General features: G+C 44.5%; 2 protein-coding genes across 7 annotated transcripts; both read right to left on the bottom strand.

Moving 5' to 3' along the window:
• Positions 1–560: 560 nt before the first annotated feature.
• On the bottom strand, positions 561–12758 carry cabp1a (calcium binding protein 1a). 6 transcript variants are annotated; one of them, XM_037099393.1, is made up of 8 exons: positions 11597–12758; positions 6550–6735; positions 4763–4793; positions 4435–4578; positions 3382–3491; positions 3220–3294; positions 3060–3132; positions 561–2269 (listed from the first exon to the last, which is right to left on the bottom strand). In XM_037099393.1, exons 1-8 carry the CDS (start codon positions 12587–12589, stop codon positions 2244–2246), a joined length of 1638 nt encoding a protein of 545 aa, XP_036955288.1. In that variant the 5' UTR covers positions 12590–12758; the 3' UTR covers positions 561–2243. The 6 variants fall into 6 exon arrangements, with proteins under 6 accessions (XP_036955288.1, XP_036955290.1, XP_036955294.1 ...); XM_037099395.1 differs by lacking the exon at positions 11597–12758 and adding an exon at positions 8258–8733; XM_037099399.1 differs by lacking the exon at positions 11597–12758 and adding an exon at positions 8258–8710 and having other exon boundaries at positions 6546–6735.
• A 2520-nt stretch (positions 12759–15278) lies between these two features.
• Positions 15279–24484, bottom strand: asphd2 (aspartate beta-hydroxylase domain containing 2). Its single transcript, XM_037098907.1, has 4 exons — positions 23374–24484; positions 21045–22235; positions 19019–19132; positions 15279–18823 (listed from the first exon to the last, which is right to left on the bottom strand). Exons 2-4 carry the CDS (start codon positions 21907–21909, stop codon positions 18693–18695), a joined length of 1110 nt encoding a protein of 369 aa, XP_036954802.1. The 5' UTR covers positions 21910–22235; positions 23374–24484; the 3' UTR covers positions 15279–18692.
• Between the last annotated feature and the right edge of the window lie 763 nt (positions 24485–25247).

Genomic DNA, 25247 nt, shown 5'->3' with positions numbered 1-25247 from the left:
CCTACAAATGTGGTTCTCTAAATGTAAGAAAACACGTTTGCTTGGTGCAGACGCCAACACGTGTCACATCCTCATGAGGTTTTCTCAGTAAAAATAGAAAATTGTGATGCAAAAACGATAATTCCCACTGGCCTGAATCAAATCTCTGTCATAATATCTACTTTTTTTTTTTTTTTACCATATCCTGCAGCCCTAGTCTTCATTAATATGTGTAACTAGGTCAAATGATTTGTCTCTAGTAAAAAAATGACATCAAAGGAATTTATGAACATTTGATGAGCTGCACTGTGATGGTTCTGCAGTGTTGCAGCAGGTGAAGCTCAGCCAGCCTGCAGTCTTAGCAGAGACACACATGAATAATAGATAATCTAAGGAAGCTTGTCCTCGAGACATGCAGTGACAGCACACGGAGCTGCACCACTAATAACCCCGACATGTTCACACAGGGAGCAGCAAAGATGAGGAAGTAAAGCATGAAATTTCAGATCTGTGGCAAAAATAAACTGATAAAGTATCATTTATTAGTTTAATTACAAACTGAAAACACAGAAAAAAGGAGCTCAAATGTAAACACCTTTTTTATTTCTCTACATTTACTTGGCGAAATATTTTTGTTGACTTTATTAGACAAAAATGCAAATGTGCATACTGAATTTAATAAATGTTTATCTCTTTGGCATGCATAAAAATTGCTTCGACTGAACAGATGTGTGGAACGTTACCACAACTACAATCATAGTGACATACAGACAAACAGAACAGGTACAACATAATCAACAACCACTGCACACTTCACATATGTTGTTCCTACTGTACGAGCTCAGACGGGGAAATGTGGATCATCTAAGAACAGACATGTGGATTAAAGGTGTAATCTGTAAGGAATGGCCAGAATTTGAAGCTAGCTACCTGTTACTCTGCTCCAGCTATTGTTAGCTGTCGCGACAAGCTGCAGTCAGCAAGCTAACGACTGTGAGCACAGATGATGAGGGGGCTCAGCTCAACAACCGCCTCCAGGTGAACCCAGCTAGACTTCAGGCTGGGACCGATCGCAGCCTCGGAGAGCGACGGAGGTCAGTTTGAAGACAGGGGATACAGTATGGAGGTGATTTACAGCAGCTCCAAAGACGACTATGTCTCTGAGGATGAGGATTCATGGCAGTCCAGGACAGGAGAGGCATGACGAGGCTCAAACCAAAACTGTTGTGTTGAATTTTATCCCATTTCTGTCCAATTCAGGTTCAGCAGAAGAGAGAAATTTGAATTCAGACGGTGTTTGGTTGTATTTTTCTGTTCAGTGAGGAAAGAAGGTGTCAACATCTTTCCATTCTTGACATTTTAGATTGAGTAGCAAACTTGCTGCTTTTACATCATCTAGCTGAAACTACGGGGGCTGTCTCACCTCTTGAAGTACAATGTTGTATTACAAGACCGAACCAGGCGGGGTTAGCTGCATGCTAATTACAGCAGACTTAAATGTACTTAAAGTCTGGCCAAATCTTACAAAATGCCCCTTTAATGACTGCGCATCATGTCGATCTGTGATTATCACCCTCGATCTACGTCTGTAGTGAACAACATATACAAAATGTTTTTCATTGAGCTCTTCTTCTTCTTCTTCTTTTTCTTCGTTGCATGTAGTTGTCAGACTCTGATGCTTTTTATCGGACTGAACTGGCACAGTGACGAATCACAGATGGTCACACAGCAACAATGGAGGTGTTATATTGCCACATGGGTTCCTGGTTGGAGCACCAATGTCACACGAAGGACGTTCCACTAACACTTTCTAATATAACACACACTGTGCGACAACACACCGACACGTTCAACACTGCACTGACCTTTTACATCTTTTCTACAGATACTCTTTCATCCCGACTCTGTTGTACATCAAAGGCGACATTTTTGCTAGACACTTATTTCTTCTTTTTTTTTACCATGTAGAGGATGAGACGAGACACCAGCGATCTATCCACACAGGAAGTTATTTAGTGAGAATTAAAGTGCAAAAACATAAGCTGGACAATCATCCGCTAGGCTACAGCAAATTCTGCCTCGGTTGAACTGGAGACTTTTCAGGAAGAACACTTATTGTTTGAAAGTGTGAGGTGACTCCTCGCTCCGTAACATTCAAGGAGTTTTGATTCCAGTGTCATTCAGATTCGGGTGGCTCAGAGATCGTAGCGTGTCCTCGTAGAGGAGGACGTGGCTTCACATTCAGGGCCGATCATTTCATGATCTTAGCGAGACATCATTCGCACAAACTCTGTAAAAAGAGACGAGATAATGACACAACGGACTGAAGTTCACAGCACAGCTTAAAGGAACAGTTCACCCAAAACATTTAAATGACCTCATCAGCTCCTCCCTGCCACGTTGATGGAAAAGTCAGATAAAGTTTGGTAGTCAGCAGTAAACCAGCTCGTCCAAGTCTCTGACAGCACTGAGATCCTAAATGTATTTATAAAAGATGTTATTTAAACCCTCGACATGCAGTCAAGCTCGCACACTCACTTCAGATGAGTGCACGCTAACACTTTTAGTTTAGCAGCTACAGAGAATATTTTTGTTATAAAAAAGGGTGTAAATAACGTCTTTTCAGATCAGTTTTGGGATCTTGAGGCCTCTGCAGACTTGCAGACTGCAGCCTGATGTTTAAAGTCCACAGCTACTTCAGTTTAAGAGGATGCTGCAACTGTCAAGACATGTTTATGTCTATGAAACTTCACCTGACTTTCCATCAGCATGGAGGGAGGAGATGATGATACCATAAATTACATGTGCAGAACCTGCCTAAGAAAACTCATGTTTTTAAGTTGTCTTCAGTATCCCAGTGATCCAGTGATAGCTGTCTGTACATCCACAGGTTCACTGCTAACAGTAAGTGCTAATAGATCATTCTGCAAAGTTTTGGAGAATTTGTTTTGGTTGCAGAATGCTGCAGCACTGTTTTGCACCGAGAGTGTGCAGAAATGTTTTGGGAGTCGATAATGACTGAACTTGCATTTCTGGGTGAACTGATCCTTTGAATAAATAGTTATTATAAGATAACTTACCTTCAAAGTCAACAAGCCCATCACCATTTAAGTCAACATCCCTCAGGATATCTTCTACTTCCTTCAGACCCACCTGGGAACAAAAGGTTTTTTTTGATTGTCATTCACACAAGAATTCTCTGGAGACGTTCTGTTCTCACAGTCTGATCTGAGTTCTCACCTGTTGGCCCAACAACTTCCTCATCGCATCTCGCAGCTCAGACGTGCTTATAGCACCGTCTCCATTAGTGTCGAACTGAGAGCAAAAAGAAGAACATCAAGTAAAAGTTTCACAACATGAGCAGAGATAAACAAGGCGGTTCTATCTGTTTGGATCTCTTACCTCTCTAAATGCATCTTTTAGCTCTTTTATTCCAATCATGTCTGCAGTTTCAGCCAGAAGTTTTGGGCCCATCAGCTCTACGAAGTCCTCAAAATCAACATGACCTCCCACTGAAGGAAAAGAGATAATGAAACAGAATATAAACTGAAGTACAAACACTGGATACAGCTACATGCATGACATAAAGACCCGGTTCAGAACTGCTATCAACGTGCGCCACAAGTGGCCACTTGTGATCTGATCTCACGTCCTCCCTCTGTATGCAAATAAACTCAACCATCACTAGAACAAACACACACGATGATTTTATCACAAAGACAGAAAGAACTTACTGTTGAACAGTTGCCAAATTTACAGGAAGGTCCAAATAATGCAGAATGAGTCAGAGACAGAGTTTCACAGAGTTTATAAAGTGTCTCCAACTCAACAACTCACTAAATTGAGCTTTTTTAAAAGGGAGTCTGGGGACTTTCTCCACGGGGACAAAGAAGTCGCCTATATTGTTCCTGTTTAGTGTCTTTGTAACATGTGACATGTTTAGATCAATAACATGCTTCTTCTTTCATAAATGGAGTGTAAATGGTGAAATCAGTGTAAACAGTGTGTTCAAACAGCTGATCAATGTTGGCAGGTAAGACTTTAGCACTTTAGACACAGAAGCAGACAGGCTGGTACAGACATGCTGCCACAAACTGACACTTTTTACAAGGAGACAAACAACTTCAGCTTCTGGTTTAATGCTGAATTTACAACCAGGACACAATGAGTTAGAATCTGTCATTTTTTTTTCTTAAAATTTCTCCTCAGGCAACAACTCCTAAAATAGCTCATTTTGTAAAGGGAGGCTGGTGACACTGTGGTTACTTTGTGTTGATGTCAGTTGAGGAGGCGGTCCTTAAATGTGGCCCAGGACACATGTGAGTATAAACTTCTAAAAGAATGTCTTCACATGTGGTCTTCAATGCGTACTTGGGACATTCAAAGCTTTACTTAAAGGACGGAAGTTAATATCAGGTCTGATCGTTTAAATAGATGAGACAGTGAAGTCCTTACAGTTCATGTTTATCTGTTGGCTCAGTTCGATCAGCTCCATCTCTGTTGGCATGTATCCCATCGTCCTCATACAGTTTCCAAGGTCTTTACAGCTGATGAAACCGTCCTTGTCCTTATCAAACTCTTTGAAAGCGTCCCGCAATTCTGTCGAGCAAAAAGAAAAGTATTGTTAGGAACTGAAACACACGTGACTACTTACATGTTTTTTTCATTTCATTTTACTTTCATATTTTTTGTGTAAAGCACTTTGACAAACCGGTTGTTTGACCAATTTACAGAAAATTAAGTTTGGTTTCTTAACTTCATTTAAAAAAAAAGACAAACTAACCGTCCATCTCTTCTGGCCGCAGCTCTCTGTCCTGTTAAGAAAAAAAAAACATTGAATCATTGGTCAGGACAAACGCAGCCAAACAAACTGAACAAACACAATCTGTCTGAGCTACGTGTAAACACACCGCTGACAGCGCCGTGACCTTCATGATGCCCAAACCCAAATCAGCCAGCGTCTCCATAACGATCTTTCTAATGAATTTAAGAACGTTGAACAGTACAAGATGTTCACGGGAGACTGAAACTATCTCACATCTCCTCAACAACAACACCAAGTATAAATAGGCTGATTCCGATGAAGCATTACTGGGAACCATAACCACAGAGTTCACAGAAGAATGCAACTGTTTCTATTTTTTCAGCGTTAGCTTACAATGAATGCAACCTTTAAAGGGCAGAGAGAGAGGCAGACACATCCCAGAACCCTCAGGGGTTAACAGCAGGAGCAGTGTGAAGTCTAAACACAACACTGAGTGTTGACGTCAGGCCCGAACAACCGTCTGACCGGAACCACTGACATGGAAAACACAGGAGGCACACGAAGCCCAGGGGAGCAGAACCAGCCCATCCAACATGTGTGCATCATCAGCACATCTGCCAGCTCATCAGCCGCCATCTCTCACACTGACACGTCCCAGGAGAGATCAATTTACTCAGGTCCCTGTGCAAAACACCTTTATCACTACACAAAGCACATAATGCTGAGGTGAATCACCTGCCAGCACTGTTACTAATTGATCAGTGATCATATAATAGTGCAGCGCTCAGACCTGATATCAACATCTGTCCTGGGTGACGAGGTGACGAGTACAAGGCTCTAATTACATATTTGGGATCTTAACCTGCTAATGTGAGCAGCAGGAGCCTGAAAACACACAGAACACGTAACCACAACATCACCAGACTCCCCTAAGAAATCACACCATTTTAAGAGTTGTTTCATGAGGAGAAACTTAACAAACAAATTTGACCACCTCTAAATCATTGTGTCCTTCTTGTAAATTCAGCATTAAATCAGAAGCTGAAGTTGTTTGTCTCCTTGTAAAAAGTGTCAGTTTGTGGCAGCATGTCTGTAAGTCTTACCTGCCTGTTATTGATCATGTTATTGATCTAAACATGTCACATGTTACAAAGACACTAAACAGTAAAAATATAGGCTACTTCTTTGTCCCCTTGGAGAAAGTCCCCAGACTCCCTTGAAAAAACACTGAATTTAGTGAGTTGTTGAGTTGGAGGCACTTTATAAACTCTGTGAAACTCTGTCTCTGACTCATTCTGCATTATCTGGACCTTCTTGTAAATTCGGCAAATGTTCTACATGAACTTCTTTCTGTCTTTTGTAAAAAACATGGAGTCCGTCTGTCCCAGTGGTGGACAGGTTGCATATAAAACGGGTGTGGACTGTGCAGAAATTGTTATAAAGTGAGTTGTTTGACAGTTTGGATAAAACTCTTATTTGCTTTCTTATGGACAGTTAGATCAATCCTCACTGCCACTTGTATATATGAAGCCACCGGCACAAAGAGTGGAAACGGGAGGAAGCAGCTCTGTCAGGTAACAACATCCACCTGTCAACATTTCTAAAACTCTAAGACCCTCGACCTCCTTACGCCTCATCTTATTTCAAAGTATCTCATCTTTTCCAAACCTGTGTGTTCCTTACTGACAGCTGGCAACACACCAGTCGAAAGCAGCAGGGGTGGAAATAATAAAAGATAATGAGTGTACAGCAGAGTACTAAACACAGATGTAGATAAAAGTGGATGTTTGTCCAGACTTACGTACAGCCTGCCTGCACGTGGCCATGCCATTTCTCAGGAAGACACAGGTTTGCCCCAGTATGTTGGTGACGAGGACACAGTTTTGTGTCACGGAAACAATGGACTCCTGATAAGGCCTCAGATACCCTGCCTGGCCCATCTCCTGACAGGACAGCACCCCTCTGAACCTCCGCTCAGCATCCTGGAGCATCTTCAGAGGGGTGCAGAGACAGTGTTAGAGAGCTGAAGCAGCTTCAGAGCAGAGCGGTGTAAAGATACAGGCTGAGAGAGGAGACAGTGTAGACGACATCACGACCGCCTGCAGTCGAGCCTGCAGGCCGAAGTTTGAGTTACAAATTTCCCAAATCATGATAATGTTTATGCTGTCAGTTAGACCTGCCCAATAAGATGATAGCAATATGTATCAGTGATAGACACGTCATCCATAGTAATTAGAAAATAGTTTGATGGCATGAACAGCCAGTCACTGAACAGGTGTGTAGCTCGGTTGCAAACAAAGACCAGCAGTCGGCCTGTCGGCATTTCATGAGTTGTTGTTTCGCTGGTTTACACGCCGACCTCTTTGCTGCAGGTAGAGATGACAGGATGTGTGTCGCTCAAGAGTCACTGCAGCTGCGAGTGGTTGGTGTGATTACCAGGGAAACTACGACTCACAATCTGCCAGATCAACTCTGCTGCTTGACTGTTTGTTTAGCAAACCAGCCGTGAGCAGAACACAAGCACAACACATTATTCCTGATGGAGAGGACAGGCCAGCTCGCCGGTATGTCAGGAAGTATCGATACTGACTGATATGAAACATATCGCCCACGCCCAGTTTCATTTTAGAGACGTTAAACTGGTTTATTATTAATGAATCATTTTGGGCTCAAAGGTGAGAGACACTGTGAAATGAACTTCAGGAACTGTCAGAGGATGAAACGTGGATGATCAATTTGTGAAAACGATTATGCTGCAGTCGCGTTGCAGCTGCCAGCTGAGAGGATCTTCTGGACTGACTCCAAAAATGTTGTTGTTCATTTACACACAAAAACATGTGAATACTGGACCCATGTTTGTAAAACACCCCCCTGTTCTACAGTCTTACATAAAGCAACAGATCAACATGCTAAGACGGTATTATGCTTGTGTGATTGTGTGTGTGAGAGAGAGAAACAATGTTGAAAATATGAAAACACGCCAGAAAGGTAATCGCATCAATAAAGCAGCACGGTGCCAACTTTCCATTCATCGTTCATAACAGTTTACGTGCCGCGCTGTAGGGACTGGCAGCTCAGTCCTATACACTGTCACAGGAACAGTAAACACACTCCGACGCAGAGAAAAGACGAGCTGAAGCGCCCGCGTGCAGCGAACAGCCTGCATTATGTAATAAAGACAATGTGAGCAGGTTTTGTTCTGCGGGACATGCAATGCTTATCAGAAAATAGCTCCTTTTTTTTTTTTGCACACTGAAGGTCTGCCAAAGTCTGCCGCCGCTCATCCGACACACTGTACATGTTTAACAGGAGGAGTGCAGCTTCAGAGTCAAAACTTGAAACATGCACTGATATTTTCTACAGGCACGTCCAACAAAAACATCACATAGCCTTCAGATAAGAAAGTTGTAAATCTTCTTGAGTTTCCATGTGAGTTTGTGTGAACAGCTATGCAACATGATAAAGAAAACTTTCAGAGAAAAACACTTTGCATCGCAGTGGAAACAATCCTACCGTCCTCAGGGGCCAGTCGAAGCAGTTTCCCATCCCAAAAGAGAAAAGAGGCACCAAAAAGGACCATGAGGACCTTCTCGCTGTTATGTTTGCAGTTTGGATTCTGAGAGGAGTGCAAACTCTGGTTACAGCAAGACCCATGAAGACCGAGATGCTAACTTACAGCCAGCTGAAAAACAAGTGAAGTGCACGATGCTGAAACTGTCGGGAGTAAACGAAAGAAGCGACGGTGAGACGAGGGAGGGAAACTTAAAGAGAGAGGGAAGAAGAGAAGTATATGCCTATTAAAGGAGAAGAGGGCGCAACTCCGTCTGTGACATGTTTCACACAACTGTCACACCGACCAAACTGTTATAGTTATCTGTGAACAGAGCAGACAGTTGACACAGATTCACAGGCAGCAAACATCCAACTATAAAGCCAGAGATCTCTGTCTGTCTGTCTGTCTGTCTGTCTGTCTGTCTGTCTGTCTGTCTGTCTGTCTGTCTGTCTGTTTGTTATTCACACATCTGGAGAACCGTTCGTCTGATCTGCTTCACACTTGGCAGCTTCTTTGCAGAGGATCCAAGAGAGTGCAGTGTTGAATTTAGTGCAATTTGGACACACAGGACACAATTTTTAATGCATTTTGAATAAATGGGGAAGCAGACGTAAACAAAATGGAGATTAGCGTGGTGCAACAACTGGCTCTTGTACTGCGAACAAAAAGCAGCAAGTCAGTACAGGTTTTCTGTTTCAGAGAGAGCTGGAAGGTGAGATTTTTAAATTTCTGTCAACAGTAGTATGCTAGCTAATGTTAGCTGCAAGGGCTAGCCCGTCAGCTGCTCCGGGACGCCTCATCTCATTGGTTGTTGTGGATGTAATCATCTAGATTTTACATCTTAAGCATCTGATGAGTCAGTGAGCATCTGTAAAACCTCACATCACCAGATCTTCTGTGCTGAAAAGCATGTTTTGTAAGAATAAACAGAAGAATGGGATGCGGCGTGTCAGCGTTCCTGCAGAACAATGTGCACCTGACAGGTGACCCGAGCTTCAGGGTCGAGTCTGAGGCGTTGGTTCTTTTCTAAGCTGTTAAACTCTGTAGCAGACAAACGTACAAGAACACCGTGTGATGACCTACTTCCAGTCCGACTGTGCTCCTCAGCTGCACTCTCACACTCCAGCACCAGACTGATTCATCAAGTTCAAACCTTGAGATTTGATTTTAATTCTTATATTACACTTCCTGTTTATACACTGTATTTCTGCACGTGCTATTGCTGATGTATAACCCTTAAAATTATGAGTTTTACTGATGATTTCTAGGTTATATCATGATCAGGGCTTTATGATATCAGATTTTCAGTGTGCGTACTGTGTTTGGTCTCTCTTTTGGAAAACAAAATATACCCAAATTCGAGTGTAGAGAGGTGGAAAGAGTCTGTAACCAGGAAAACAAACAAAAGGCTGAATACAATATTATCATATGTGTGTCACTGAGTCAATATTAATATTACATTTTTTAATCTCAAGATTATGGTCATTACCTGTTTATTGTGACAGCGGCCCGTCCTCATCAGACAAACTCCTATGTAGCAGCTTTTATGACCCATATTTCTGTTTCCTGTCAGACGGGCTGTAGTAATTATTACAGCTGCAAAGGAGGAAGTGAGGAGAAGAAATGTATAAAAGTAAAAAGTCTGTATAAGGCCACGGTCGAGGACGGAAAGCTGTTTGTGTTCAGTCTGAAACTAAATGTCATCAGTGAGTTACAAAGTTGTTTCAACCCAAACCACCACGTTTTCCTCGACTACACTGAGTAGTTTTCTTGCCTAAGATGAATCATGACACATGATATATATATCTCAGTATTATGAAATCCCCTCTAAAGCGCTTCATCAGAGCTCGGACTGAATGAAGAAACTGATAGTCAGACCAGAAAACCAACACTGAGTCGGTTCAAATCATTGTTGCAGGACGGGGACGTCTCTGTGTCGACTGGCAATCATGAACAAAAATCTCGCGGAGTTCTTCAAGTGTCTGTTCTCGGGCCTCTGTGTGACACGTGGACGTGGAAGTAAACGGAGACTAGAGGTGAACAAACCAGGAGACAACATGGACAGAGAGGTTCTTCAGGGACGAGTCGTGACACTGTTCTTGTTCTTGCACGTCAGTGAGCATCTTATCTGTAGAACAGTGTCACCACATGACCACAGGAACCGGCAGGTGATGTGACGGCTGATCCCCACAGGAGCAGAGAGAGCTGGTTAGCTTAACATCCATCCTTCACCTGACCGAGAATCTATGACCTCGACTTATAGACCTGAAACCAAATCATCCAGAAGAGCAGAAGAGGAGGTTCTCTAGCTGTGCCCCCCCCCCCCAAACAGGACCAGGTACAGCCTCACATCCTGGCTGCACTGCTGCTGTTGTTTCCCATCATCCTCTGCAAGAGACACAAGGTCACTCTGACCTCCAGACGTGTAGAGAATCTGCACACGTGTCACTGCTACAGCTACGTCTACATGCATGTTCATATCTGCAGGAGGAGGACCGAGAAATCTAGTTAGTGAGGCGAGAAGACCTCCAGTGATTCTCCTCCACCTGATCACCACCTGCTCCCTTCCACCCTCACTACTACTCGCACTACATCGTCTCTGAACTCGTCTCCATCTCGCCGTCTCATCGCAGACCTCCTTCTTCAGGTCACGCTAATGTTTCCACAGAGCTGCCGGGCCGTCGCTCTGACTCACAGGTTATTTGTAGACCGGACTTTTAATACTACAAGTGCAGAAAAGGATTCTCTCTCTGGGGGAAACAAGGAGGACGATGTTCCCAAACGCAGACAGTTTTTATCTAAATCACAGCGAGCACGTCCACCTGAGCCTCTTTGTCTTTTATGTAAATATGTTTCAGGCCCAGAATAGAAAACTCCATCAGCAGCAGGAACACCAAAGTGATCTCCTGATTCAATCATGCAGGAAACATGAAGACACATCTTCAGCTGCACATTAGCACATCACAGATCTGCTGTGTGTGTGTGTGTGTGCGTGTGTGTGTAGTACAACATTTCATGCACTCCGGTGAGGCTGATTGAGGAGGTCTGTAGGAGGTGCTGCTGTATTTACAACTTACATAAGAAAAATGAATGTGTAGAGGAAGTGTTTCCCTCTATAGTCCGTCCAGACCTGTCAGGCTGCATCACACAGCACATCAGCTGTGTGATTGTAAACAGGACGTCAGAGGAGCCACAGTTAAACCTCTGCTACTCACATCTGATCCCAGGTCAGACTCTCACATGAAGCCTCACATGAAACACAGATCACAGCTCGTCAGCCGCGTGTGTCCGGGCCTTACCTGTCCGAACAGCGAGTTGAGGATGGTGCGTAAGTTGATGTCCGAGGCGGAGGAGGCAGCGCTGGACCTCCGGGAGCGCCTGGAGGACCTGCTGGACAGCGGCACCAGGGAGCATGAGGACGGGGACGGACTGCTGCCCTGACCCCCGCTGTGAGCCAGGCTGGCCCCTTTGTGGTCCCTCGGCTCGCAGAGGGGAGCCCGGTCGTCGGTGCTGTCCGACAGAGAGGGCACCCTGGGGACCGGGCGGGATCGCCGGGGATGCTCGGGTACAGGAGGTCCTGCCGCCGCCGGCGGGCGCTCCTCCCGGTGGGTCTTCCGGCGGTGGTGGTGCCGGTGTGTGGGTTTGGAGGACCGGCACCGCTCCCTCACACCTCGGCCCGCGTCGCCGTTCGGCTCGGGCGGGTCGGGAACTTGGCTGTGAGGGGCGTGTGACTTGCACTTGCCCCGTGTGGCTGCATTGTGACTGTCCTGGCTGCCGAGGAGCGACGGGTGGCACAGGGGTCTCCGGGCGCTGATGTCGCACTCGGCCGACCAGAAGGACTCCTCCGCTCTGCTGCTGCTGCTCTGGAGTGCGGCGGGACGGTGGTGGTGCTGGTGCTGGTTCTGGTGCTGGTTCTGGTGCTGGTGCTGGTGCTGATGGTGGTGCTGACTTCTCCGGCTGTCTGCGGTGCGGTCTGGCAGGTGTGCGGGTCTCCTCGCCGCCGAGGAGGATTTCAGCAAGGATGTCGTGGATTCCGATTTTGGAAAGGAGGAGCTCATCGCTGCGGATCTGTCGGGCTCATCGTCGACATCAGTCCCCGTCTTCTCTCCATGATGGACCCATAGCACGGCAGAGCTGCCCGCGTGAGTTCGGCTCCATCCAGCAGCTGATTGGTGTGCGGCAGCGCGGCCGGAGCGCGCGCAGACGGCGCAACAGAGGGGAACACACGCGCTGCGGAGCGCGTCACCTTTCCATTGATGTAGCCGACAGGGGCGGAGCCACGTTATTATCATGTGGGGGCACCTGGGGGGAGGGGGCACCTGTTCAACAATTACACAACTATTTATTATTTATTCTGTTGTATGGATATTTTACTGTTTGTTTGTTTGTGTTGTATTTTATTTACCATCTTTTTGTTTCATCTTTTAATGACTCGTATTTTACTGCTGTTGGTGAGCTGCTCTCCATATCCATCTGTTGTCTTTATTTACTATGTGCTGCATTGTGATTGGTTTGAAATGTGCCACATAAATAAAGATTGATAACTGGAAACACATCAGTTGTGCGGTCGGCTACATGAACTCTCTCACTGTGTTATGAAGCATGTGATCTTTATTCTGCACCACGACTGTCATCACTGATACTCTGATCAACACGTCTCCTTGTTTATGATTTTCTCCTCAACACACTGCTCTTTTAGGATTTTTTTTTTTATTTGAAAAATGAGGATTTACGTGTGTGACAGGTCTTATTTTGTCATGTGGAACCATAAGAGTGGTTTCCGAAGACATTTTATCCCGACACAAATGTAATCCCACACCTGGTGCTTTTCTAGGCTCAGGATTTGGAGAAAACAGTCCTTGTTTCCTTTCAGTTTCCAGTGATCTGCAGCAGTGTTTGAGGTGTTGACAGTGTTTCTTCCAGCAGGTGGAGCTCTAACACCAACTACTGACCTGAAGTGAAGCTTCTCCACATCATTTACTGTTTTAACATTTTCTACAGATAAAAAAGCTTCTAGTTGATTTAAGCTGACTAAATAATACAGCCTCACTTTACATTTCACTACAGTAAGGTTTGGAAATATGTTTCTAAATCATTATTCTGACTTCGATCCGCCAACAAGTTTCATTTGAGCAGTTTGTCGTATACAGTGCAGATATCACAGTATAAATATGTGTTTTCATGTTTCATATTGCAGCTTTTACAGCGGGAGCTGATTCAATTACTGTATAAGTGATTATTATAGTTGTATTATAATATTCTGACTCTGCAGAGTAAATTAGTTGTATTGAATGTTCATGTTTGTGTGAACTGTTCCTTAAACAAGTTGTTATCCAGTGTTATAGCGCTCCATGTCCTCCAGAGGCAGCACAGGTCTGATCACTGCACGCTTTCGCCTCCCAGTGACTCAACTGCAAAACTGCACCTGCACTTTTTATTCTGTCCTCTTGTTTCAGATTGAAGAGTGTTTTTACAAACATCATCCATCTTCTTTTTTCTCCTCGTCTCCTCCTCCAGGGTCGGGTACAAATACCAGCATGGCAGTTTTCTGCAGAGCATTCAATCCTTCCCTGGCAGTGACCTACTCAGCGCCTGCAGTCTGTACTCGAGATTCAGTGTCAGACACAGAGGAGTAATTAATAAAAGGTTTGATTCAGCAGGAACAGATGAAACAGCGTGCACACTGTGTGAAACAGTGGACAGAGCCAGAGGTTTTCTGGAGCTCCAGCTAACTCCTGGCTAGTCTAAGATGGTTGAAGATGTGGAGCTGATGTGAGCCTCGCTGGAAGTTACCAAGCTAACAGGCTGAGAAGCTATCTGAAGCTAATAATTTAGATTTTGCAGGTTTATTTGCCACAAACAGACTGAATATTAGCCGCAAGAAGGCGAGAACAGCAACACCTGGAACAGCAGGTGTGTGTTTGTGTGTTCAGCTTCGTCTCCGACTGAAGTCAGCACTCACCAGAGACTCTGGCTGTGTCTCAGTTCAGGTCTGCATCCTTCAGAGGAGCATTTGAAGGCCAATTACGTCACATCGCTGCGCAAAGCCTGTCGCAATCTGAAAGCTCCTCCAGATGCAGCCCACAAATACGTCCTTCTTTTCCCTGGTTTTGGAGGATGCACTGCTACGATCCTTCGTGGCCTCACGTATCCCAAGATTCTTAGTGCGCCGGAAAAAGAACAAAGAGAGAAAATGGCGACATCGCGTGGCGTAGATTGCCACTCGTGGGCCTGGGCAGCAGAAATCGTGACGTAAGGGTAAAACATCTGGTGACGCAACCAGGAAATGCTCCAAAGGCTCGACCGTCACATTTAACAACGGCTAACCAGGTTAACAAGGTCTCTGAAGGACTCGCCTTCGAAGACCGTAAAGGATGCAGACCCTGAACTGAGACACAAACACTGTTTCTTTCTGTTTCTGTTATCCTGCAGAGTCTTTTCTTTTTCCTGTCTCCTCTCTTTAGGTTTATTAAGTAAAGTACACTGCCCTCCATTAAGCAGTTAAATAACATCACAGTATTGTTGCCACTGAAGAGAAGAGAAGCAGGTGTGAAAATAAATCTAGAAAAACAAACTTTTTCTGACTGCCGAAGTTGAAGTTATATGACGCTGAAACATGGTGGACGTAAGAAAACACTGGGTTGATGGTAACAAACTTCTAAAATTATGTATTGTAAAGTCTTTGTATCACTTCCTTTGTTCTTCCTTGTCACTCAAATGCTGAAAACAGCTGTCAGACGCTCACAGAGTCATTTGTCAATTCAAAACACTGAACTGTCCCTCCCCTCCCGTCTGTCAGTCCAATTAACGGCACAGAAGGACATTATTTGTCTGACATTTTCATTCAAAAACACCACAAACACGAGCGAGATGTGAGGATGAGTGAATGGAATTAGCTGAGGTGAAGCAAAACATGTTAAAATGGCGTGAAGTCGTGTTTTCATGTGATATCTGCGTAAAAGTGACACGTCTGACACTGGCTGGTTAAATAAGATACTGGACCATTTATTAAATGTACAGAAATACTGTTCAAAATCCACACAAGGATGTGTTTAAAGGACAAATCCTTCATCAAATGTAAACAAAATGGTTGCCCCACCATACCGTATGTGTTAAGCAAATGCTTTGAGAATGACAGTTTTCATACTCTGAAGTGGATTAATTAACAGCAGTCTTGATTTTTTTCTAATTATGGACAGCTCAATGTGAGTGTCGGCGTCGTCCGATGTTGTAAACAGCTCGTAAATAATCAAACCTCTGTAAACATTAGAATTGAACTGCGATGGACCTGTGAAGCTGCGGGAGATTAAAATTTTCACTACCTTTTAGACTGTGCACATATATCCATGAAGTGCTGTTTTAAGGATTGTGGCTTTAATCATGGGAACCAATGTGGGCGTCGCAAAAATCAAAAATCAAAATAAATAATAATAAAATAAGGAATACATCACAGAACAACAGAGATAGTACTTCATAAACATTTTACAGAATCTACAAAGTTAATCTATCAAAATGACTTTCTGAGAACGGAGGATGACGTGAAGTCGCGTTTAGCTGTAAATCAAGACAACACAATAGTTATTAGCATTGAAGACAATCATCTCAAAACATCTCCGACCGCTCAGTTTCTTTGTTTTGTTGTTTCTTTTTTAACCTCGACCGTATTTACAGAAATACAAACCTGATATCAAATACAACCAAGTTACAAGAGTTTAGTAAATTTACCAAAAACAGTTCAGCTCCAGCGTTACAGCACAGACTCACACCATCCGACCGCCCAAATGTGCTTATCTAACCGTGTCTCGAGACAACAGGGGAGCACGATAAACTACCACGCCGGCGCGAGTCGCGACAGAGACATTAGCTGCGTCTGTAAACATTCATGTCGCGATCAACATTGGACCTCAGATATCAGAAGACAGAACGATAACGACGGGACGACACGAGAAACGTTGTCAGACTTCCTGCAATATTTTTAGTTTAGACATCTAATCAAACATTTGACAGATTAGTCACAAACACCTAATTGTGCTTCCTGGAAGTGTCTCAGCTAGAATTAGACTGACAGAACGACACTGATGTGGCGGATTTCTCATGAGTCAGTGTGAACTAATAAAGCCAGGATGTAACAACAGCTTTTTTTTTATAGCTTCATGTTTTTATAACAGCAGTTTGGCCTCAAATCAACCAGCAGTGTAGCAAAGATCTGTTAGCTTTAGCTTTAATTTAGCCTGTGATATTAAAACAATTAAATATTGATATCATGTTATCAATATGACATCATGTGAATAAGCCAGATGAGATGTTCTTGTGCATCTTCTGTTTGTTTGTTCATCTGGTTGTTTTTCCATCACTAACTGATTAGTTGATGTTATTTGTTGATTTTTACAGTGATGGTTTCAGACTCTCTTGTCTCATTATAACATCACTATCGCTATAATTCATTTGGCCAAAATAATCCTGTATATAAACTCCGATGACAGCCCTTGTTGCATGTAAATAATACGGAAACCCTGAGAGGCAAAGAAATGTTTGATTGAAATAATTTTCTTTCTTGTGTTTATTACTGAAAAACAGATGAAAAATGTTTTTTTTCAAGGGTAATAACTTTAAATTCCAGGTGGGATTATTCATTTATTTACCAGGATACCATGGTCACATTTATACTACTCCAGTTGCTTACTTATATTACAACACTTACTTTTGTATCAGCAATGTTTTCTTTCTTTCTTTTTTTTTTTTTTTAAATAAATAAGACATTTTCTCTTTATTTTGTCAATAATATATTTTTCATCTTTGAAACAGGTACATTTTTTTGTCAGTGTCATTTTTCTAAATATGTCTTTCATCTCTGAAATATACATAAACATAAACACAGCAGAGAAAAAACTTCACTCAGACTTTTCACTTAATCTATTTGTTCCTTTCTGCCTCTCAAGGATTCTGTGTTATTTAATAAAGCTAAAGCTAACGCTAACGGATCACTGCGACACTGTGGGTTGATCTCTTCAAACTGTTTTACATTCAGTTTGTTTTTTTTAAGCTTCAACACAGCAGAGAAACAATTTCATCAGACCTAGAAAACTGATTACTGGATACATCTGATTGCCTCTCCGGGCTTCCGTAGAATAAAAACTACCATCTCTGTAAACGTGTCACCGTTCTGCAGAACTTGTGGCCGTCGTGACAAACGTCTGACTGGATCTGTCGAGTGATATGAAAAGTCGATGATCACAATTTGTTTTTTTTAGCCCTTAGCAGAAATGTATGAAGGTGTTAGAGAGAGAGTGGAAGTAGTTTTAATAGTTTTAAAGTACTTTAATACTTTTACTCCAGCACCATTCACATGAGTGACTTTCATTTGTTTTACCAAAGTAATATTTTAACAAGGTATCTTTACTTTTACTCAATTATGATGTTTGGATACTTTCTTTACAACATGATCATTATATTAAATGATTTGCTGTACTTCCTGGTTTTAAAGGCTCATTACATTAAAATGATATAAATCACCAAAACAACACTGTTCCATGCACCATGACACTTCCTCTGTAGATCACTTATATTAAGACACTTATTCTTTTGTTTTACATGTTTTCTGATGTTTTTTATGCTTATCATTTAAGGAGCAGTCTGTAGTTTAGTTGAATAAATGTTAACAAGCCTGTGATAAACAAAACTAAATAAAGAAGCTTTCTTTGTTTTCACGACTGAACAAACAAACTGAGCTTAACAGGACAACACAATTTAATACCGTTTAACTCTGTTTATATGTGGCGGACCCTGCCACCTTTCTAGCTTCAGACCTGATTGTCCTCTGAGAACAGCTGTTTTATTCAATGACTCTAAAATAAACCCCTAAATGTTTATTTTGGGATGTTTTCTTTCCTCTAGAATAAGAGTTTTCCCCTGTACCGTCTCCACTGAGGCCGTTATCACCCTGTTATAGTAAAATAAACCAATATGAGCCGTACATATAATCTCAGATAGAAATACAGTAATTGTGCTCTAGAATTGGCCCAAAACTAAATGTGAAAAACTGAATTTGGTGCAAATATCATTCATCTAGGAACATTCGACGATTCAAAATAAAAAGCGTCCCCGCCATGGTGTTAAAAATAAAATGGCTGCATGAACAATCGCAGTCCTCATGCTTTCAAGCGAGGCTGTTCTCGACTACACAGGCGGAAAAACATGATCCCGACTGATAAAAGAGGCCCAATGTTTGGTCTTCTGCTAAGAAGAGTTATGACTGATGCTGCATGAGACGGAGAATATGTACACAGCGAGTGTGAGAGCTGGTCTGGAGGCAGAAAAAAAGAGTCGCTCCCCCCAATCAGACACTTTCCTAAACACCATCTGTCTCTCGGTCGGACATGGTTTTCTCACTCACACCTATTTCCCTTCCTTGTCGTCTAAGCGGCCTGGAGTAAAAATGTAGTCCAAGGCTTGTCTCTCAGCGGCGGCCACGTTGGGGTGCCACAGGTCCACCATGAACACCACCCTGGGGCCGTCGTCTGCACCGCCTGCACACAGAAGAAAACACGGTCAGCGGACATTAAAGCACCGCATTTATTTATTATCTTGATCCGACTCGCTTTAAAAAGACTCTCAATTTTCTTTAGCTGTATTGGATTAGCACTTTTAGCTCAATCCTCCTTGAAGGAATAAATAAAAAGGGACAGAGTGCAGTAACAGATTAAATTTTAATCCCTGCTTACCCTCGTGGAAAGCCCGGTGGAGGAAGGAGTCATCAAAGAGCAGACAGCTGCCCTCAGACCAGCACTGTGGCTCTCCACCAACAACGAGCTCACAGGAGGGGGGCACTCTGAGACCTGCCAGGGAAGAAGAACCGGGACATTCATGCGTCATCATGGGACTTACAAAATAAAAGCATTTTGTGGCACTAAACAATCTCCCAGGTGACACTTCCCAGACAGTGATGCCCTGTTCCTAGAGAGCCCTGTTTTATTACAGCACGCTGCTTTCAAGCATATTACGAGAGACACAGCCAACACAACAATAAACATGACTATTTATAGTCATCTCTCAGGGTTCTGTGTTAACAGAAGCTCAGCTGCTATGAAAACAATTAAAAATTATAGCATGTGCACCCACATTTTAGCCATCATAACCCAGGAGGGTCAGATTTCTGTTTTTTATATTAAAGTCCTTGTAATAAATGTTAGTTAATTGGTGATAAATCCCTTAAAGATGCTAAAAGCAAGGTACTTCTGTCTGCCTGTTATTCATGTATCTGCAGAACAGTTCATCCGATCTACTTCACACTTGCCGAGGAACGAAGGACGTGCAGTGTTAATTTTTAACTTCTGCTTTTGGTCGGTGCCGAACAAAGTTCACCAAAGTTGAACTCCACGTGAAGCCGAGATTCAAAGTTGTAAAGATTCTTCACTCGCAAAGGACTGAAGTAAATATTCACCACTGTTGATTTTGGCATTTGTGTGATTGTACCCCCGAATCTGGACTCATGTGCGATCTCTCTCAGGTGGTTTTATGGGGAAGCAGACGTAAACAAAATAGAAATTAGCGAGGTGCAACAACTTTCTGTAACAGTGGAAACAGATGCAGAGGGTTAAACAGATGGATGAGTCAGGAGACGCGGTCAACACGAGAGAAGTGGAGGTGAGATTTCAAGTTTCGGTCAATAGTAGCATGCTAGCTAATGTTAGCCTCAAGAGCTCCAGGACGCCTCTCTCAGTGGTTGTTGTGGTCCATCTAGGTAGGTATCGATTTAATCGTCCAGATATTAAATCTAGATATCAAACATGGAAGTTGATGCTTTCGATTTACCAGTTGATCTGCGTTCCAGCCCTCGGCGCCGGTCACAAGCTTTGTGTACTGACCAAAAGACTGAGGACGCAGATATAATCAACTGGAAAGAGTTCCCTCTGTAAGGTTGCTGGGGATTAGCCTGAGGCTGCTTCACACGAACGACAAAGGCCCAGATCTGAGCACACTTGACCCCCCACTAGTCTACTATACTCCGGCATGGTTTGCGATCATTACCCAGGTCCGTTTGGAAAGGTGTTGGCTTTTTTTTTCTTTGGGAAATTTGGCAGAACCGACAGAGATCTGGTACGGGAGATTTGGCGGGGGAGATGGGAGGCAATCATACTCTGACGTGATATGAAACAATCGTTCCTAATGTGAAAACAATCTTAGGAATAGGCTGAGGAGCTCAGACAAAACGTAACGGAGCTCGGAGTAGAGCTGCTGCTCCTTGGCATGGAAAGGAGGCAGCTGAGGTGGTTCTGGCTTCTGATTCGGATGCCTCGGGGGTGAATCCCTTTCAGGGTTTTCCAGCACAACCAACTGGGAGGAGACCCAGAACTTGCAGGAGGGATTACACATCTCATCTGGCCAAGGAAAACCTCGGGATCCCCTGGGAGGAGCTGGAAAGTGTTGCCCGGGTGAGGGATGTCTGGAATACCCTGAAAAGCCTGCTGCTACGACCCAACCTCCAAACAAGTGGAACAACATGGACGGCCGGACAATAAGAGGAACTGCAAGGCTTTAATTTTTGTCGTTAAGCATTTAATAGGACTTTTTTAAAAATGTATTATCTAACACTTAGTACAAGGACTTACATACAGCTACTGATTCACAGGGTTGCTCGACCTCTCTAGTCTAAATATGCTAATTGTTGTGTCAAGCTGAATTCTCCCCGAGCCTCAGACATCCCATGATTCAATCAGTTTCAGCTCACTACACACTTCACTCTCTTACCCAGGTGGCAGCGCAGCCTGACATTTGTTGGACCGTAATGCTCAGTGATCAGAGCTCCGGGCGTCAGCACAGAGAAGCAGGCGTTTCCGAACACGTTGTTGGCGATGAAGGTGCGCAGCTGGCCCAGCACCCTCCAGGCACGTGGACACCTCCTGACGTTGAGAACCAGTGGGGTGCCTTGGTTGACCAGGTAGTAGGTCCACCACTGCCCACGAGGAGTGTTGTTGGCCTTCCACCCCGGTGGGAGGGAGGAGCCGCTGCGGGCCGGAGGCTGGTGGTAGATGCTCTCGAACTCGGCCAGAAGGGCGGGGAAGCTCTGCTCCAGCAGCTCCACGTCGTGTCTCTGCACTTCCCTCGAGAAGAACGGGGCTGAGGGGAGGTCAGGGAGGAAGAAGACCTCCGGCCGCTGGATGGTGGGTCGGCTGTTAAGGTATCGGCCTTGATCGCGGACTCCTTTATGCACCCTGCCCATACCTGACCAGGTGTAGCGCTTGGCGTAATCCTGCAGGCTGTGATAGAGCCTCTGGTTCAGACTCTCTCCGGCGCTGGTGCAACGGAAACACTCGGACGACTGGCAGAAAGCGAAGCCGTTCTGCTCTTCTAGCATCGATCCGTGCTTCCCTTTCCCCCGGCCGCGGCAGTCTGAACTCATGAAGCCCCCCACCACCCCTCCGATCCGGCCGGGCCCAGCCAGGTACCTCCTATGCAGAGGGCTGGAGCCGTGCTCCCGGCCCACCCTGTAGCAGTACCACATAAACAGCAGCAGCACACACATGGCTATGGCGAAAGCACAGATCTCACACTCCCTTATAGACTGCATCCCTCCAGCCACCATCTCCCTCACATTCTCTAGCGACCACTCCATCTCGGCTCGTTACCGGACTGCTGAATCTGGCGGAAAAAAGTGCTGAGGAGAGATCAGTTAACACGTCTTTTCTTGATGGTGATTGAAAGGGGCCGTAAACCACACGCAGGCCTTTAGAGAGTCTGGAGTCAAGCGGCTCTTATCGCCGCCCCTAGTGTAAACAGATCTGACACACCGGCTCGTCAGTCCTATCATTTCAGCACTCTGCAGCGAGGGAAGGTCTCGGCTCGCATGACGTCTGGCTGTGCGGCATTTGTGCAGCTCCCTCTCTCGTTCCTCTCAGACAAATGCAGACAGACACACCGCGCCTTAGGGTAATCTGTTCTCTGAAAAACAAAGACAGAAGGAGAAGAAAGAGGGGATGAGGAGAAGGAGGAGGAGAGGAAGAGGAGGAGGATACTGTAACTGACTGGCTGCCATTGATTTGATGCTCAGAACTCTGTTTGTGTTAACGCATGCAGGAGGAGTTCAGGTGCGGCTGCACTCTGACAGCAGAGCTGCCTTCATGGTGAACACACCTGCTGAAACTCACCCACGCACCCCACACACACACACACACACACACACACACACACACACACACACTTTGGATTCCAGCTCTCTCCACACACACACACACACACACACACACACACACACACACACACACACACACACACACACACTCACACACACACACACCCTTGTACTGCACTGTGTAAAACCATGAGTCATGGGCACATTGCTGCATTTAACACAAATCTCTTTCATATGTTTGCGCACCAGGCACTCACACAGGCGCACTGAGCAGTGAATTATGTAAAAACAAAAAAAACAAAAGAAGAAGAAAAACTTAAGCAGTGTTGATTCCCACCCACATTTATAATTGGCATTCATGGCAGGAGCTGCATACATGGATCCTCGAGGGGGAGATGGGGAGGCAGGGATGGATGGTGCGGGGCGAGCTGTAGTCTGGGTAATCGTATTCTGCTTGAGTCCAAAAAGGAAACCCGGATTACATGAGTGTGATTATATAATGTTAATGGACCAGACGAGTGCAATGCGTCAACTGTGATCAGAACTCCACGATGCTCCCTCACCAAAAATGGTCGGGTGATCCTGCTCCGATGGATCCTCCTCCTCCCCTACATCCTGTCTGACAGCACCAAGAGGCCCCCACATCCCCCCCGCACACATCCACCCCGCACGCATCCCCCGCACACATCCACCCCGCACGCATCCCCCGCACACTCCCCGCTGCCTTCAGGACGCACTGACCATCAAAATCAAACCATCCACACACACACACACACACACACACCCTGCCTTGTTCCACCAACACTCCTCCACTGGTTCCGTCCAACCTCTGCCTCCCTCCACCACACAAACACTGCCGATCAATAAACAAGCAGACCTCACTACACCCGCTCGCGACGCTCTCCAGCTTCCTGCGTGTTTTGGTGCGTCGGGTTTTTGTTTCCATACCTACTCAACATTCATGCCTGTGGCCGCTGGAGACGAAGAGGCGCACAGGTGTTTCTCCAGGCGAAGCTGCGCACCACTGCAGTGCACAAGGTAGACGGGCATCAGTCGCCAACATTATAGGAAATCTCTCCGAAATGCCTCCAGAAGAAGTCCTAACCGGAGCCGTGCGCCATGACGAAACCTGGAGAGACCAGCAGGGAACTGAACCGAGCAGAGAGCCGAACCGGCGGCGGTCCGTCCGCCTGTCTGTCTGTCTGGAGCCGACAGCAGCGTCACAAAGGAGCTGTTCCCACAATATTGTTGTAAATACTGAAGCTCCACCAGGGAAGACTCCCCGCGCCAAGAGCGCACAGGAACTCACCGCCACACGTCCGGTCTGACCCTCCAAAATAAAGCTCCGAACTATAATATCAGACACAACAAGACTTTTACTCAAGAACTGTTCTTGTAGGTCACGTTTAAACTCACTGTTTTACAACACTGTTTTAAAACACACATTGGAGATACTCGTACTTTAAGTGTTTCCATTTCTGTCTGACAGCAGATACTTCTCAGATTATGATTTTTTTTCACACCTTTCCTCTCCAGGGAGTGACACAATATAAGTTTGAGCCACACCATGACGATGCCAGAGATTAAAGGAACAGTTCACCTCAAAAACTGAAATTCAGTGGAAAGTCTGGGGAATTTGTTGTCGTCCATGAAACAATTCAGGATCTTAACTTGATCCTCTTTGTCTTAAAAAGGGTGTTGATTGTATCTTTTTAAAATCCAAGATCAGTTTGGGATCTTGGATTAATCATGTCACTTTGCTCCGTGTTTTAAAGGAACAGTTCAACCCAAACTGAACATTCAGCCATTAATCTTCAGTCTTGATCTGGTGTTTGATCCATACAGTCACTGATGTTTGAAAGGACGTAAGATTCTTGTGTTTGTGTCTCAAAATTAGTTTTGGGTGAACTGTTCCTTTAAGAGATCAAACTGAATTTCTGTCTGATTTGATTGGACTGTTGAACCAAGCTATTTAACATCAACTCTGAGTATTTCTTACTATTATTTTTTGGCATTATGCACACAAAGCGATTAATTCAACTTCTTAACAAAATAAATTGCCTTGCATTTCTGCAGCCACGTCTTTTATTGTGAAGGCAGCTTCACCTTATATCCGGTATTGATCAGGTCTCCTCTGCTGCCTTCACTCAGCTCAGAGCAGAACCTCCCTCTTCCGCATGTCTCTCGGCTCGCCCATCGACGAGCTGTTTGATACGACTGCAGACAGCATTTCCCATGATGCACTGCGGCTCCCCAGGGTTGCACTCACAGCAGCTCAGCAGGCAGTGTGCGCCTCATGCTCCTCTTCCTCCTCCTCCTCCTCTTCCTCCTCGTCTGAACTCTTCACCTGGCTCCTGACATCATGACATCATCAGTGATGTCAATGCTTTCATGATGATCAGCTGACAGGTGTGTCTGATGTCAGCTGTGAGGTTGACATCAGTTCCACAGACACCTGAAGCCATTTTGTTTAGTTTTACTCTTTGATATCTTTAGTTACTCTGCAGATCACAATCCGCTTCACGTCCCTGTCCAGTGAAAACTGTCCATCTGCAGATGAGTTGGTCTGAATGTTTGTCACACTTCAGACTCAAAAGCAAATCATACAGATATTTACACCTGTGTTATACCCAGTGATGGAAAGTAACTAAGTACATTTACTCGAGTACTTTTGTGGTATCAGCACATTACTTGACTATTTCTAGAAAAGTTACTTATCTGAACAGAACTTGAGTAAAACTCTTAAAGTCACTTACTTATTATACTTATTTAAGTGTCAGAAGTAACAGAGTAACAGACGGGATGAAGTACATCACCTTGAA

The sequence above is a fragment of the Acanthopagrus latus genome, chromosome 5 (genome assembly GCF_904848185.1).
Source record: "Acanthopagrus latus isolate v.2019 chromosome 5, fAcaLat1.1, whole genome shotgun sequence".
NCBI lineage: Eukaryota > Metazoa > Chordata > Actinopteri > Spariformes > Sparidae > Acanthopagrus > Acanthopagrus latus.
This window is presented reverse-complemented; position numbering and strand designations above follow the sequence as displayed.

Excerpts from the sequence above, each read along its gene's own strand:
- asphd2 (XM_037098907.1), bottom strand. The coding sequence starts at position 21,909 with ATGGAGTGGTCGCTAGAGAATGTGAGGGAGATGGTGGCTGGAGGGATG. Across the intron at positions 19,133-21,044 it reads CAGGCTGCGCTGCCACCTGG|GTCTCAGAGTGCCCCCCTCC; the intron begins GTAAGAGAGTGA and ends CTTCCCTGGCAG. Across the intron at positions 18,824-19,018 it reads CCACCGGGCTTTCCACGAGG|GCGGTGCAGACGACGGCCCC; the intron begins GTAAGCAGGGAT and ends TTCTGTGTGCAG.
- cabp1a (XM_037099393.1), bottom strand. The coding sequence starts at position 12,589 with ATGATAATAACGTGGCTCCGCCCCTGTCGGCTACATCAATGGAAAGGT. Across the intron at positions 4,794-6,549 it reads TGGCCACGTGCAGGCAGGCT|GACAGAGAGCTGCGGCCAGA; the intron begins GTACGTAAGTCT and ends TTTTCTTAACAG. Across the intron at positions 3,133-3,219 it reads GGAAGTTGTTGGGCCAACAG|GTGGGTCTGAAGGAAGTAGA; the intron begins GTGAGAACTCAG and ends TTTTGTTCCCAG.